The sequence below is a fragment of the Dermochelys coriacea genome, chromosome 3, assembly GCF_009764565.3.
Source record: "Dermochelys coriacea isolate rDerCor1 chromosome 3, rDerCor1.pri.v4, whole genome shotgun sequence".
Lineage (NCBI taxonomy): Eukaryota > Metazoa > Chordata > Testudines > Dermochelyidae > Dermochelys > Dermochelys coriacea.
Genome location: NC_050070.1, coordinates 102,630,287 through 102,647,128, shown reverse-complemented (window position 1 = coordinate 102,647,128; position 16,842 = coordinate 102,630,287). Strand labels below are relative to the sequence as shown.

Below are 16,842 nucleotides of genomic sequence, written 5' to 3'. Positions count from 1 at the left end.
AAATAATTGCTGGTGTTGAGAAAATGGGCTTTCCAAGGTGTGCTGTGGCCATAGATGGGACTTGTGCCTTTAGTTTGCCCTCCTCGAGGAGCATTTGAATGCACAAACCACAAAGAATTCTGTTCCTTCATTGTGCAGTACCTGGTTGAACAGAATTGCCAACTGATGTACTCTAATATGGGCTGTACTGGCAAAGTGTGTAATGCCAGGATTTCCATAGATTGGGACTTTTTTCCTTCATGGACAGTCTGGGACACTCTTCCTAACAAGTGGTGATGTTATAAATGGGTAACTGTCCCCACTGGGGGACCCTGTGTTGTACCCCCTTTTTGCCATGACATTTAAAACCGACCCTGAGGTCAGAGGGGTCTGGCAAAAGATGGCTAATTACATTCTCAGTAGCAGTAGAATATGGTAGTTGAATGTATTTGGTGGATTGTAATCCTGTTGGCGCTCTTTGCAGAACCATTTGAATGCCAAAGTTATCAAGGCTGTCTGCATTATTGTGACCTGCTGCATTCTGCATAATGTCTGTGAGGACTAAGTTGAGCCATTCCAACAGGAATGGACTCAGGATCCTGCTGGATTGCTTGACTGGTACACACAGCCAAAAAGTGCATCTGTCCAAACTGGAGCATGATCCCTACATGCAATGGAAATCGGGGATTTTTTTTATGCCCACATTGTGGGCTTGCACAACCCCAAGGATGAGAGTGAATGTAAGTGCATCATAATATAAACAGTGAGCGAAATACCCATCTGTTAGGAGATGGGTTCCCTTCACACATCTCACCAGGGATGGTGATATGATGAGTTTTATATCACAGAAACCCCGTTGGGGCTGCCAACTGATGTGCCAAGACTACTTCTTGCCCCTGCTTTCCCTAGCCAGCATGGGACTCCTGCACCCTGTCTTGCTAAGCCAGACACGCCAGTCTGCTCCAACACAGACCCAGGATCTGAACCACGTGCCCGAAAGCTACAGCCTTAACTGCAAACAACTTAAGAAGTGTTCCTGTCTTTAACACTCAGATGCCCAATTCCCAATGGGGTCTAAACCCCCAATAAATCAGTTTTTACCCTGTATAAAGCTTATACAGGTAAACTCTTAAATTGTTCACCCTCTATAACACTGATAGAGAGAGATGCACAGCTGCTTCTGTCCATTCTGCCCACCCCCCGGTATTAATACATACTTGGGGTTAATAAGTAAAAAGTAATTTTATTAAATACAGAAAGTAGGATTTAAGTGGTTCCAAGTAGTAACAGACAGAGCAAAGTGAATTACCAAGCAAAATAAAATTGAACATGCAAATCTATGTCTAATACAGTAAGAACTCTGAATACAGATAAAGACCTCACCCTTGGAGGAATTCCAGTAAGCTTTCTTTTACAGACTAGACTTCTTCTAGTCTGGGTCCAGCAATCACTCACATCTCCTGTAGTTACTGTCCTTTGTTCCAGTTTCTTTCAGTTAGCCTCTCCACCCTCAAGGATATCTCCTTAGCCAGCTGAAGACAAAATGGAAAAAAAAGTCTCCCATAGGCTTAAATAGACTTTCTCTTGTGGGTGGAGACCCCCTCCTCTCTGCTATGCAAAGTCCAGCTCTAAGATGGAGTTTTGGAGTCTCATGGGCAAGTCACCTGTCCATGCATGACTCAGAACTTAAAGATGGCAGCCATAGTTCACATGCTTCCTTGAACGTCCTCAGGTAGACTTCTTATGCGGATTGGAGCCTTACAAGATTCATTGTCCTTTAAGTGTTTCTTGAGTGGGCACCTAATTTGCACATTCCTTTCTCAAGAAGTTGACCAAATGCTCTACTAAGGCTGCTTAGAAATCAAGCCAGTATTCACAACTTCAAATACAAAAATGATACATGCATACAAATAGGATTAATAGATTCAGTAGATCATAACCTTGACATAGATATGTTACAGGGCATATGTAGTATAAAACATATTCCAGTTAAGTCATTCATTCATATATAATATATATGTATTTATATTTAAAAAAAGCATATTTCCATGGGGTACCATCATAGGTTTTTCTTATGAATTTGAACTTATGGATGCAGTGGAATATATTGCTGTGCATTATTTATCTTGATTGTATAAAATAGGCATGTGATTTAACCAACTGTTTGTGGATTGCTATGTAGGTCAGCTTTAGTAAAGATAATAAACCGTTCCCATGACTCCACGTTTGTGTGGAAATAAAATCACTTTATTTCTAGACATGCATCTAGTAACTGACTACATATAAAACACTCCAAGCTCTGTTTCACTAATTCTTAGTGTCCTGTGTCCCTCTGCTCTTTAGCCCTTCTAGTGTGTGCTGCGTGCACTGGCCCGTGCTGTACCACAATGGAGGAGTGAACAGGGTACACTTGTCCTCTCCACGTAATGTTTATTCCTTGTGGCATGGACCACCCAATCACAGAACTGTGCAATTCTCTGATATGGTGACACTGCACCATGGTGGGGACTCATGGAATGGGTGGAACAGGAGGGCTGGAGTCATGGAGTTTGCTGTCATGAACACAAGCAGTCTCTCAACCAGTTATTTCTGCTGTAATCTATTTTCCTCTCTCAAGCGCTGTTTGTGTTCCAGAAATTGCATTGCCAATCTCTCCTCACGCGGTGCAGCCTCTTTTTGTCTGACACCTGGCCATTGGTATTGAAGTTGCTGACTGGCCTTATTCAGGATGTCCATCATTCTTTATGTTCCTGTTTCGTTGACAGATAGGAGTGTGCCCCCTCCACAAGACTCATGGTTGGCTATGGTAGTCCTGCAGAGGTGGAAGGGCATGCCAAGCCTAATGAAAGAACACATTATTGTCTGAGTATTTAAAAAAAAAAAAAAAAAGTTTGACTTCATCTGTAGCATCTGGAATCTCAAGATCAAAAACTGATACTCTGCGTTTATTATATTTAGATAACGTTAATTTCTTGGACACTGCAGAGTTGAGCAGAGCAGAAAGCAGTCACACGTTATGGTGAAGTCCAATTTACGAGATCAATTTAAATTATAAAATTATAGACCATTTTCCCCTTATGGGTGTCGGGGAGGAGACCACTTACCATGGATTACTCTGCTTGTTTTGCAATTCTCTTAGGCTGTCCACTTTCAGGAGGAAATAACACTTCTGGCAATTCCTGAATGTCAAAGGGATCTTGTGTTCCAAGCTACTGGAGGCAAGCCAGCTCTGTATGCTAAAGAGCTTTTAGGTTTTGGTCACTGACCAGCAATCTACAAGAGGAGGGGGCTAGTGACCTACAGAGGAGCCCTAATTAATAAGCCTTTCCCCTGAAATGTGACCACCCATTTGGAGTTCCTGCTTCAGGAAAGTTTGCAAATGGGATTGGGTGAAAATTCATGGGCAAATAAACAGGATGCTGTTACCCTGCAGATGTATTGCAGCCCACCCAGAAAGCACTCTGCATTCAGGCAGTGACCCTGGTGCAGCTTGGATTTACAATACAACCCCTATGGACTACATACTGGATGATATCCATGGAGTGTATAGACACCCCAGGACAGGCCAGACTTGTAATAGGATACATCACCTAAATAACATCCCCGTTCCCCTGGGATTGTCGTTGTGTAACAAGGGACTTCAGAGCGTCCCCCTCTCCTCTGACTTGTATGTAGTCCATGGGTGCCATGTTATAATTCCCCCAGTGTATTTCAGAGTATTAATAAGGATCTGGGAGGGAGTTTGGGGGCAGGGTGTATGTGGGGAGGGGGTGCAGGCTCTGGGAGAGGGTCGGGGGGTGTGGCGCTTAGCTGGGGCTCCAAGGCAGGGCAGGCTGCTGCCCCCAGGTACTGCCCCCGCGGGGGCAGCACGAGGAGGCACAGCCCCACCCCGCCCTGGGGCAACAGGGAGGAGCTGGCAGCCACGTGGAGCGAGCAGGCAGGTAGCTGCTCAGCTCCACTGCACTGCCGGTGGTGGGTGGGGCCCCAGGGCATTTTAAATCGCCCGGGGGACATGCGGTGGGGGGGGAGCGCCCGGGGGTGGCATGTGGGGCCAAGGGAGAGACCCGACCCCAAAATTGCTGCAGCCCTGCGGGCCACATTGGGGAGGTTCTTGGGCTACAGATGGCCCGCGGGCCAGGAGTTTGAGACCCCTGGTTCTGGCAGGCCTTCCATCGTTAGTTGATACAGTATATGCTGCTACTCCCGACTTGTAATAATGTTTACTAGGGCATAAGCTGAAATCTATCCCATCCGTATATTAATAACAAACATGGAGTCAGAAACTTACCAGGCTCTGGCACTACTGCCTTCTCTGCTTTTGCTGCTGTGGGCTGTTCCTCTGGGCTCTCCTCAAACAGCATCTCTGAATCTGCTGTGTCTCCTCGGGTAGCAAAGCCTCTTCAGAGACCATTGTAAGTACCAGAGAGTCACTGCCTGAGCTTAATCCAGTGGCTGCTGGCTCTCCTTTGATGCTGCCTGAGAGTTGGGGGTTATATGGATTGTCATGTACCACCATGGGCTCAGTGGTCAGCGCAGCTCCCTTTATCCTGCCAAATGCCTCATAGAAGAGGCAGGGAGTTCCCAGAGGTGTGGCTGTCATCTCTGACTTTGATGTAGTTGGTCTTGAGCTGATTGATTCTCTCTCTGCATTGACCAGCAGTCTGGGGGATCCTCAACACCACATACTTCTGCAACATTTCCTGGTACACATGATCATTTCTGACAGGTTTCAGAGTAGCAGCCGTGTTAGTCTGTATTCGCAAAAAGAAAAGGAGTACTTGTGGCACCTTAGAGACTAACAAATTTATTAGAGCATAAGCTTTCGTGAGCTACAGCTCACTTCGGAATGCATCCGATGAAGTGAGCTGTAGCTCACGAAAGCTTATGCTCTAATAAATTTGTTAGTCTCTAAGGTGCCACAAGAACTCCTTTTCTCTTTATGATCATTTCTGGTACTCTTGATGAAGTCAGACATCTTGTTCATCTTGCACCAGAAATTAACCAGAATCTGGCTGTGTTCCCGAGGCCACCTAGCAGTGCACGTGGTGTGGGGCTTGTTGTGATACAAATTTACCCTAATTGTGAGTTTTTTAACTGTAAAAAGTGAGTGTAAATTCATATGATGTCACAGTAACTTATTCTAACAAATGTTGTAACGAGTGCAAGAGAACCAGACAAAGAAGCTCAAGTAGCCTAAACCACAAAGGCCCCATTGATATAATTCAAAGACTGTTGAAATTATGCTTGGCTTATGAACAAGAGATGTGAAGTTAATATACCAAAATTCAGATATTAGGACTAATTGGTGAACAAAATAATAAGGGTAGAGGCTATTCTGCCCATCACTCCCTTTTAGTGATAGTGGTGGTCTGTTATTTTCTTTGTTGGGCCTTTACTGGAAACCTATTGACCGCTATTCCTACCTACATGCCTCCAGCTTTCAGCCATACCACACGATCCATTGTCTACATCCAAGCTCTACGATACAACCGCATTTGCTCCAACCCCTCAGAAAGATACAAACACCTACAAGATCTCTATCAAGCATTCTTACAACTACAATACCCACCTGCTGAAGTGAAGAAACAGATTGACAGAGCCAGAAGCGTACCCAGAAGTCACCTACTACAGGACAGGCCCAACAAAAAAAATAACAGAACACCACTAGCCATCACCTTCAGCCCCCAACTAAAACCTCTCCAACGCATCATCAAGGATCTACAACCTATCCTGAAGGACGACCATCACTTTCACAGAGCTTGGGAGACAGGCCAGTCCTTGCTTAGACAGCCCCCCAACCTGAAGCAAATACTCACCAGCAACCACACACCACACAACAGAACCACTAACCCAGGAACCAATCCTTGCAACAAAGCCCGTTGCCAATTCTGTCCACATATCTATTCGGGGACACCATCATAGAGCCTAATCACATCAGCCACACTATCAGAGGCTCATTCACCTGCGCATCTACCAATGTGATATATGCCATCATGTGCCAGCAATGCCCCTCTGCCATGTACATTGGTCAAACTGGACAGTCTCTACATAAAAGAATAAATGGACACAAATCAGACGTCAAGAATTATAACATTCAAAAACCAGTCGGAGAACACTTCAATCTCTTTGGTCACTCGATTACAGACCTAAAAGTGGCAATTCTTCAACAAAAACAGACTCCAACGAGAGACTGCTGATTTGGAATTAATTTGCAAACTGGATACAATTAATTTAGGCTTGAGTAGAGACTGGGAGTTGATGGGTCATTACACAAAGTAAAACTATTTCCCCATGTTTATTTCCCACCTCCTACCCCCCACTGTTCCTCAGACATTCTTGTCAACTGCTAGAAATGGCCCACCTTGATTATCACTCCCTTCCGCTCTCCTGCTGGTAATAGTTCATTTTAAGTGATCACTCTCGTTACAGCGTGTATGGTAAACCCATTGTTTCATGTTCTCTATGTATATAAATCTCCTCACTGTATTTTCCACTGAATGCATCCGATGAAGTGAGCTGTAGCTCACGAAAGCTTATGCTCAAATAAATTTGTTAGTCTCTAAGGTGCCACAAGTACTCCTTTTCTTTTTGCGAATACAGACTAACACAGCTGCTACTCTGAAACCTTGTTTGATAGTCTCTTCAATGGTATCAAAGACGGTAATAACTGTCCTTTTTGGGGAAAAGAGAAGAAGTTAGGTGAGAAGGTTTGGAGATTTCGTAACTTTTTCTCTTTTTTTCCCCCCCAAAAGGATGGTTATTACTGTCTTTTTAATACCATCAAAGAGATTCAAACAACATGGGGTTTATTTTTCTTCTGAAAACTCTCTACAGGGAAAGAGGACAAGGGATGTTTAAATGAAAGCCTTATTTAATATTTACATTTCAAATGCTTTTCTTTTTTCCTTTTCTGTATCTTTAACAAAAGGTTAAAAGGATATTTAATATGTGTTTGCTATGGTGCTAAGGAGGCTGAAGTCTCTGTATCCCAAGTCCTAAACTTTGTTTTATGCTATTTAATGTTAAATAGTGACTGGGTTATGCTAAAACCTTTGGCCTATTTATTCCATGTATATTAATACAACCAACTGCTTCTTGGTGCTGGGCATAGTGAACACAGGAAATGGTTGAACCCAGTTCAACGGTCAGCATGGAAAGGAAGCATTGCTTCCAATGCCTGGGAACTGAGTGGTAGTTTTGGACACGAAGGTCTGAGAAACACAGTCCCAAAGGATTGTGGTATAGTGGTGACAGACTCTTTGGCCACAAGCCTAGGGACCCAGGATTGAGCTGCATCCATGCTGCGAAAAGACAGGGCATGGACCTGAATCACAGCAGGGCTTGGGCTAACTCTCACCACAGCCTCACTTGGTTGGTCCTAAGACCTGGGTCCTGAGAGCTTACTGACTAAAGTCAGAATATTTTTGTGTCGATGGTATAGAGAAGAATGGGATAAGGACTCAAGCCTGGGTCTGAGGTGGGGTTTATAATACAGTGTTAGACATAACCAGAGATATTGGAGCTTCTAATATATCAAATATATACTGGTCATAAGCAGATGCAAAAAAACTAGAGTCCCTAAGCAAGGTCCAGAGGCAGCACCTTCCACAGCAACTGGGAGTGAAAGTGATGAGTTTCTTACCAGGACTCTGGATCTGGTCTCTAATGTGAAGAGAGCCTACGTTGGCTGCTTGGTGTCTAAACTTTTCAAGTTCTTTCTTTATATGATGTTATACATATGTGATAGGTAGGTAAAAGAGATTCCCATTTGACAGAGGGCAAGTGACTTCACCTGTGCTTTGACCACTGGACCATGCTGTCTCTAGAAGACTTCAGAAGTTTACCTTATAGTTGTAGTTTAAGGATTTTGGTTTTTATTTTGCTAAATTTCATTTGTTTCCTTGTTCTTTCAGTTTGTTGGACAAAGCACCTGATGGACCAGTATTCATTGGTTTGTGTTTTCTGGTTAGAGCGATGGATGCCATTGGCTTTTCTGCAGCAGCAACAGCATCATTTTCTATTCTTGCAAAGGCTTTTCCCAATAATATAGCTACAGTAATAGTATGTACAGAACTACACATTCTAGCCAAATGTCCAGAATAAAGTGTTTTAATGACTCTCGTACATCTTTATGCATTTTGCACTGTAACCATACAGCTGGTGTCAAGGGTCTACCGTATACTCCTCAAGCTTAAAAAAAACCCAAACAACCCCACCCCCCCCCCAAACAAAAATCTCTACTTTAAATTGAAATGCTATATGCCTGAAGAAATAAATATGATTTAGGTGCAACAAAAGTTATGCAGGTCCTGGAACAATGGAAGGAATGAGGATGTAAAACTGAGCTCATTCAGTAACTTATGCAGGAGTGTTAGAAAATAAACGTCATTATGACTTTCTGAGGATTAGTTGAGGAGGGATTTTTAATGTATTCTTCTTGTGATCCATTTGCCAGTGTTGTTTGAAACATGGGTAGGATACTGAAAGACAACATACAACTCGAAAGCTTTTTAGATTAAGTGGTGCATTTTTAGTCTTCATGAAAACTGAATTCCATATGGTATATGACATAACCTGACAAAGGGAAATGGCCTGGCTTATCATTTGACAAGATCAAATCTCCCATTTCCCTATCCAAGGCCCTAGGTCATGAAGGTACTTAAAGATGGACTTGTTGAACGGGGGCTTCTGGCACCTGTCAATCTTGTTCCTCCATGAGAGAGAACAGAGAATGGCGTATGTGATGTCTGTGAAAAATAACTAGAATCATCGTTTCCTGTGTTAGCAGCTAGACTCACAGAAGTAGACTGCCACACAGACACTACAGCATTGTTACATTAAAAAAAAGTGAGCCCCCTTATTTAAACAAATTAACTCAAAAGAGATCAAGGGGAGACTTGAGTCTGGTATACATTTAAATTTTACCAGTATTTTAATTATGGGCGGCTTCTTGCCTGCTCAATCACGTGGCTTTTTTACATCAAAAATAGGTATACTGGTAAAACCCCTCATGTGGATACAGGTATACTAGTGTAAAGGTGATTTCTACCAGTGTAGTTATTCTCCTTCCTGCATAGGAATAATGATACTGGTGAAAGCACTACCCATAGAGTGCAAGCAGTACATCTTTCTAGTGTAAACATGCCCTTATGTAAGCTTCCTTGTCACTGTTTTATCACTTCCCAGAGTATTTAGCCATAATATCCAATTTTTCAGGAAAATTTATTGGTCTAAATAACGTGATCAAATAATGTAACATATGTTGGCAATGGGGACTAATGGTACTACAACAGGAGGAGATGAAGTCCATGTAGGCCCCCTTCATCCTGTTCTTTGAGGTCACACCCGATAAAAGAATCCAAACTTAATGGGTCAAACGTATCTTTGTTGTAACTTGATGGACTTCATTAGATAGTTGCAGGGGCTAAACTTGACCAATTATGTGTAGGTAGAAAAGTTATTTAGTTTAAGGCATCTTTCACCCAAGCCCCAAAGAGGTGACTTAATGATGATTCATTGCCATATGCTTACTAAGTTCTCCCCTTCAAGTTCTAATGTAATTTTGTATTTGGGAAGTGTAGTCACTTCATTGCTGGCCTTTTTGCAAATGTACTGGATATATGGAACATCACTGGAAGTGTTTTACCCCAGGAACTGGGGACATTAGGCATCATGTGAGTGACTAAGACTGAAAAAGTAAGAAGAACACTTGGTCTTCCTCTTAAAAGCTCACTTAGCTTTTATCCAGACAATTTTTCAGACTCCCTTTCCTGTATGTGCATGTAAAGATTTTTGTTTATGGCTATGATTTGTTCTAGCTCTTGATCAATGACAGAGCCTAGCTTCTATCTACTAACCTTTGTTCTCTCTCTCTCTCTCCTTCTCCCCCTTCTTCCCCACCCCCTCCTTAGGGCAGTCTTGAAATTTTTACAGGGCTTGGACTGGTGCTGGGCCCACCTATAGGTGGTTTTTTGTATCAGTCCTTTGGCTATGAAATCCCTTTCATAGTGCTAGGATGCTTAGTGCTGATCCTGGTGCCTCTGAACATGTACCTCTTACCAAAATACGGTAGGCTCTTTTTTCCTTCCTCTTCCTTTGGTCAATATTTCAAATTTGAGATGAATGGATAGATACATACTCTACATACGTGAGGAATTAAAGGGTTTTACTAGCTATCCTTATGAGATCCCTGGAGCTGCTTGAAGCACAAGACCTCTGTGGCAAAACTGCAACTGATTTTAATGGTGCAGGATCAGGTCCTTGTTGAACATAACTAAAAATCATGGATGCACATGGCTTGGAATGAATTTCCTTTCTTGTGTCCATCCCTGTAAATACTAGCTTTCTCTGTTGCATTGAAATGAAGTGAGATTTTTCTACATGATGTCTGTCTTTGGGACTTTTAAACAATAAGTTGTCTTAGGGTACGTCTACGCTGAAAAACAAACAAACCCCATAGAGGCGAGTCTCAGAGCCTGGATCAACTGACTTGGGCTTGTGCTACTGGGCTAAAAATAGCAGTGTAGATGTTCCTGCTTAGAGTGGAGCCTGGGCTCTGAAACCCATGGAGGGTCTCAGAGGCCCCACTCCTGCCTGCAATCCTCTGAGACTTGCCATTGTGGGTCTTTTTGCAGCATAGATATACCCTTTGCCTCACCATGCTACTGAGCAAGTTGGAGGCTTACAGTACCGAGGACAAAGGGATTCCTACGTATTGCATTCCACGATGCAAGATACATTGCACATGTGGAAGAGAATCCAGCTGCATGCACTCCTTTGAAATCTCATGTTGTGATTGCATTTCATTAGATCAAGTTTGGATGGCCTAGTTTTGGGGAGAAAAAGGTAGCTGGGAGGTATCAGTCGATGTAGCATAAACAGCCTATGTTAAGGTAGTCATTATATTGCAGGAGGATGAAACAAATGGAAGAGTACAGGTGTGATAACATTGGAGGATAAGAGGAACTGTATGGCTAAAGACTCTAATCTTTTTAGAAAACCCTAAAGGGAGAGGATGGCAACTATGACAAATCACAGGAGAGGAAGCACCACCTATATATGAGAGTCTGTATCCTGCTTACTACTGTTAGATGAGATACGTCAGTTAACCATTTGTCTGACTTCGGAAGATGTTTATAGCTTGGATATAAATACTCTGAATTATGCAGCTTTGGAATTTTGCAATGTGGAAGTCCATTATACAAAGAGCTATAGACTCTGATCTTGTAGAATATAATGCATGTGAGCAGCAGTCTCATTGTACACACAATGAGACTATACACATATTGAAGTGTGTGCAGGATCAGGCCCATGAAGTATAATTTAAAAATGTAAAACATTACAATGGCATCTGAAAAGTGGTTGCATTTCTTATATTTGTCTATTCTATCATCTTAGTCACTCAATAAGCACTTGCCCAATTACTTTGTTCTAAACTGAAGGTGTTAAGTAGGAAAATTTAAGTTCTGATTGCTTTCTTCATTTGTCTAGTTTCCAAGCTGGAGGCTAAAAAAAATTCTGATCTTGTAACAATGTCCAAGGATGACCTGTAACATTCTAAATTTTGCTTCAATTTGTGTATGAGATGACTACCTTCAAAGCAGTGGGAGAGGGAGAATACTGAATCTCGGAAACAAGAAAGTGGGTTATAAGCATATCAAATTAAACACAACCCATGTACCAAAGAACAGTTTCTTTTCTTTTTTAAAAAACAGATGCAATCGCTACCAAGGACTCGTTCTGGATGCTCATTACTCTGCCAAAAGTTTTACTTCTCTGTTTTACTATATTTTCACTAAGTGCATGTTTAGGCTTTCTGGATCCCACTATGTCACTCTTCGTTTCAGAGAAGGTGAGTCATCTTAATGTGTAAGAGATGGGTTAATGACTTCAGCAATATGGAGTACTTTAATCCAAATATTTTAAAATCAATGTTATAATAAATCTTATTCTATCAAATGTGCTTATTGTCTGTGTTATCTGAGCCTAATATTGTCTTGCTGATTCTTACCTGTTTCCTGTCTCTGGCTAGGTATGTACAGATAATGCATGTGCATGTCAGGGGGTTCACTTGAATTTGATTGGGTAAGAAAAGTATTTTCAGACTTTGCAATAGCTGCCATTCTGGAATATTTGAACTGACTGAGTTCTTTAAATATAAATTTATGAATTGTCGATGGCATTGTAGCATTGGCCTATAAAGCTAGGGAAAGTCAAATGGCAAGTGAACAAAGCGTACTCTACAACATTCTAACTTGCATAAGAACGGCCATACTGGGTCAGACCAAAGGTCCATCTAGTCCAGTATCCTGTCTTTTGACAGTGGTCAATGCCAGCTGCCCCAGAGGGAATGAACAGAACAGGTAATCATAAAGTGATCCATACCCTGTCACCCATTCCCAGCTTCTGGCAAACAGAGGCTAGGGACACCATCCCTGCCTATCTTGGCTAATAGATATTGATCTATTGGCCTATCCTCCATGAGTTTATCTAGTTCTTTTTTGAACCCTGTTATAGTCTTGGCCTTCACAACATCCTCTGGCAAAGAGTTCCACAGGTTGTCAGTGCATTGTGTGAAGAAATACTTCCTTTTTGTTTGTTTTAAACTTGCTGCCCATTAATTTCATTTGGTGACCTCTAGTTCTTGTGTTGTTTACTCCTTCTCATAACACTTCCTTATTTACTTTCTCCATACCAGTCATGATTTTATAGACCTCTATCATATCCCCCTCCCCCTTAGTCATCTCTTTTCCAAGATGAAAAATCCGAGTCTTATTAATTTCTCCTCATATGGAAGCCATTCCATACCCCTAGTCATTTTTGTTGCCCTCAGAATGCTTCTCATTCTGATGCTGCAGCTGCAGTGAGACTCCTTTCCTCTCTTTTCCCCATTCACTGTGCTTAATATCTTTTCGTCTGACTTTTTAGAAAAATCAAATCTTTGGCTTTTAAACTGTTGGGAAAAAAGTATTTTCAAGGCAAGTCATGCTGTAAAATAAATGCACCAAATAGGAAGCTATAAATACTATAATATTCTACTAACTGTTAACAAAACTAAAAATTGGAGGTGTAAATACAAGAATTACTTAATACCAATCTCTGAGATTTAGATTTCAAACATCCTAGATTAAGTTTCAGCATTCTGGATTGGGGGCAAATCTGTTTCCTTTTGAGATTAGACATGAACTGTGTATATCAGTGGAGTGATGGAACCTGATGAACTGAAGATATTTGGAATAGCGGAGGGAATTGGAAAATCTACAGCTGATATCCAAGTATTGAAAAATACAAAATAAGAAAAAGAATGATGACTTCAGCCACTTAACTTAAAATGTGATGATAATGGAATACTTTGCTAATTCCATGCTTTTTGTAAAAATTTTATTTTACAGTTCAAATTACCAGCTGGTTATGTGGGGTTAGTATTCCTGGGTTTGGCACTCTCCTACTCCCTGTCTTCACCATTGCTTGGGTTTCTGAGTGACAAAATGCCAGTAAGTAGAATCTCTAATTGCTTGTATGGTGTCCTATGTTCATGGCTAATTTAAATATGCAAAGTAAAAAAAAAAAAAGAGAGAGACGTCTCTATTCTGAAGTCCTCGATCCAGACCCCCATTCTGCACAGGGCCCTTACGCCTGCATTGAGTCCCATTTCCTTCAAGTCAATGGAACTTTAAAAGGGCTCACCTGCATGGATCCCTTTGCAGGATTGGGAGCTACAATAAATCCATACACTTGTCCATTATATTTACTGTATGTATGTTGTAGCTGGTATAGAGCAGGATTTTAGGTGGGTGAATACCTCTGACTCACTCTTTCAAGTAGAGCTGGTGGCAGGAGATTATGGGGCAGTGAACAAACTATCATGACATTGTCTTTTTCCTCTCAGAAAAATGTTTTGGCCCACTGTATCTTCACATTCTTAGTAACAGTCTCACTGTATGAATATATTTCAAATGAGCTCAGGATATGTGCACAGTGTAGGACAGAGGTGGCCAACCTGTGGCTCTGGAGCCACATGCAGCTCTTCAGAAGTTTTAACGTGCGGCTCCTTGTATAGGCACTGACTCCAGGGCTGGAGCTACAGGCGCCAACTTTCCAATGTGCCGGGGGATGCTCACTGCTCAAACCCTGGCTCTGCCCCCACTCCACCCCTTCCCCCCCTCCCTTGAGCCTGCAGTGGCCTTGATTCTCCTCTCCCCCTCCCCCTAGCCTCCTGCATTCCACGAAACAGCTGATCAGGAGGTGCGGGGAGGGAAGTGGGAGGTGCTGATGGGCGTGGTGGCTGATGGGTGGGGGAGCTGATGGTGGGCTGCTGACGTATTACTGTGGCTCTTTGGCAATGTACATTGGTAAATTCGGCTCCTTCTCAGGCTCAGGTTGGCCACCCGTGGTGTAGGAGATTTTGGTGACACAGCCTTTTATCTTTGGAGATCCTTATCCAGGCCTTATCTGATCACAAGTGAAAATGTGTCCACTGTTTTTTGATATAGTGCAGATCACTTTTTTACTACTTTTGGCTGTCACTAATTGGCTGAGGAAAATAGGAAAAGCCGAGGCATTGTATGCCCAAAATGAGGGTGCATTGTCAACTTTCACTTGACAGTAGTGAGAGCCATTAATCTCACATCAGCATCACATGTACACTTTTACTTGTTTTGTTTCATTTATGCTGCAGAAAAGTAGGACTTCAATCATTCTGCTTGTGGAACCCAAGCTTTGGGCCCCTGGTAGCGGAGTCTGCTTGGAATGGGGGCACGGTGGCTTGAGATGCCCTCACATCCTGAAAGCCTCCTGATACTATCTGCATAGTATAGAGCAATTGCCTGGGAGTGGGCATGACCTAGGAAGTGTACTGATCACTGCTTCTCCTATGCATCTCCTTCTGGCAGAGGTCCTGTGGAGCCCCAGTTATAATGTAAAACAGCTTTCCCCAGCGGCCACTTCTAACAGCTGATTTTAGGGGGTCTGAGGTAGTCAAGCTAAACTCTAAATTCCCCTCTGGTACCTGTCATAACTACAGCATCTTCTTACACTTGGAATAGGCAATACTGTGGCACCATAACTAATGTTGAGTTTAATGACCTGTCCTGTGATATGGTGGGGAGAGAATATTAATTTTCCCCAGACAATTATTCTAAATCCCTCTCTCCACTTCACCATGTGAGGTATGAGCTGCTTCTGAAGGAAGGGAAATGCATCTGAATGAGTCCCAAGTATCTTCCTTTCCCTGGTGGGTCAGAAGCTCCTTAACCAAATTATTTTTGCATATGTGCTAGTTTAGCAGATAAGAGTTTGGTTGAGTTTGGATTTCTTCAGACCTTTGATTTCTGTTTCACAGAACCTAAGGAAATGGTTGTTGGTCTTTGGGGGCTTACTGACAGCACTGTCCTTTTTCCTGTTAGGACCTGCTCCCATCTTGCACATTGAAAGGTACAGTTTATTGTCTTTTATCTCTATTTAATACTTGTTAACTGAGCCTATTCAGAGTTGTATCTGCTCACGTTAGTCTGTGTGTAGGGTGGAGAATAATAAAGTTTAGTTTTCTTATTACTGGTAAGTCCTCTAGGACCAACTTAGCTGTGGGAGAGCAAAGTGATTTATTTTGTGGCTTATGCACCCTAAGAACTAACTATGGCTATGTCTTCACTGGGGGGAGAGAATCCCACTGAGAGAGCCATCTTGATGTAATATCCAAGGGGAGACAGGTAATGTGTTTTTTGACCTCACTGTAGCTAGGTGGGGTATCGGCTATAGCCTGCATTAGGTATTTACCTCAACTAGCTATTGAGGTAAAAAAACTACAGTGCCTGTCTCTCCCTGGATATTTATGACATTTGAAATGCCTCTCAATGGAAAATCATTGGCAAAAAAAATGTGAAGACCATCTGCATTCTTTTTGTAAAGCCACCTGTCCTAGCCCTCTTATCTTCAAATGATATACTCCTTTACATCTGTGAAACAACACTGATGGCAAGGGTTGCTAGGATGTAGAGCCTTTTTTTCTAACTTTTGAAGAAGAACATAACCAATTTCAAACATTTGTGGGGGGGGGGTGAATGGAGGAAAAACCTCAGGAAACTAGCTTGGGGCTTGTCACCACTTACTGGGCGATTGATACATGGCAATCAATCCACCGGGTTGTCGATTTTAGTGGGTCTAGTGAAGACCACTGCTAAATTGACCACCGATCGCTCTCCCGTCGACTCCGGTACTCCATCAGAGTGAGAAGCATAAGGTAAGTCGACAGGAGAGTTTCTCCTGTGGACCAAGCACGGTGTAGACACCACAATAAGTAGGTTATTCATGTAGCTGGAGTTGTGTAACATAGGTTGACTTAGCTCCATAGTGTAGACCTGCCCTTATACGGTTTTTTCCCCTCCTCTATAATTACACTGGTGTAACTTGAATGTAATAATCCCAGAATGAATTTGAAGGGTCAGCAGTTGGTAAAACCATTCTGTGTTTATAAACTGAGCTTCTTGGATAAGGAAATCATTGATGCAATGAACATGGAATCACAGAATTCTTTATTTTTCACAAAGTCCATTTTTCAGACTGGAGCTGCACTCTTAAGAAATCTCTTCTGTCAAAACATGTAGAATGATTTACTAGGTAATTTTAAAATGAATATTAAGCTAATGATGTTTTGAAGAGAAAACTAGTCTCTGAATCATGGAGAGCTGGTGTAACAGTCCTAAATAATGAAAATAAAGCTTTATTTGAAAGGAATGGTATAAAATTTTTTTAAATGCTTATTTTGCAGCAAACTCTGGATGTTTGTCCTTATGCTGATTTTGACTGGCTTTTCCCTTGGGATGTCTGGTATCCCACTGTTCCCTGAGATACTCCATTGTGTTTAGT

The 16,842-nt window shown here is 42.2% G+C and overlaps 1 protein-coding gene across 6 annotated transcripts in view; it reads left to right on the top strand.

Annotated features, from left to right (window-relative positions):
• Positions 1-16,842, top strand: part of SLC18B1 (solute carrier family 18 member B1) — a 104,740-nt gene that overhangs the window by 84,373 nt on the left and 3,525 nt on the right. For 5 of the 6 annotated variants that reach the window (XR_006279975.1, XM_043510987.1, XM_038394229.2 and 2 more), the window contains exons 5-10: positions 7,893-8,040; positions 9,891-10,047; positions 11,694-11,830; positions 13,371-13,472; positions 15,320-15,411; positions 16,745-16,840. The exons of the other annotated variant lie outside the window; for it this stretch is intronic. Coding sequence is in view for 4 of the 5 variants with exons in the window: in XM_043510987.1 (XP_043366922.1) it covers positions 7,893-8,040; positions 9,891-10,047; positions 11,694-11,830; positions 13,371-13,472; positions 15,320-15,411; positions 16,745-16,840 (732 nt within the window). In the remaining variant the exon portion in view is untranslated. The remainder of the gene's footprint in view (positions 1-7,892; positions 8,041-9,890; positions 10,048-11,693; positions 11,831-13,370; positions 13,473-15,319; positions 15,412-16,744; positions 16,841-16,842) is intronic. 6 annotated transcript variants of the gene reach the window in all.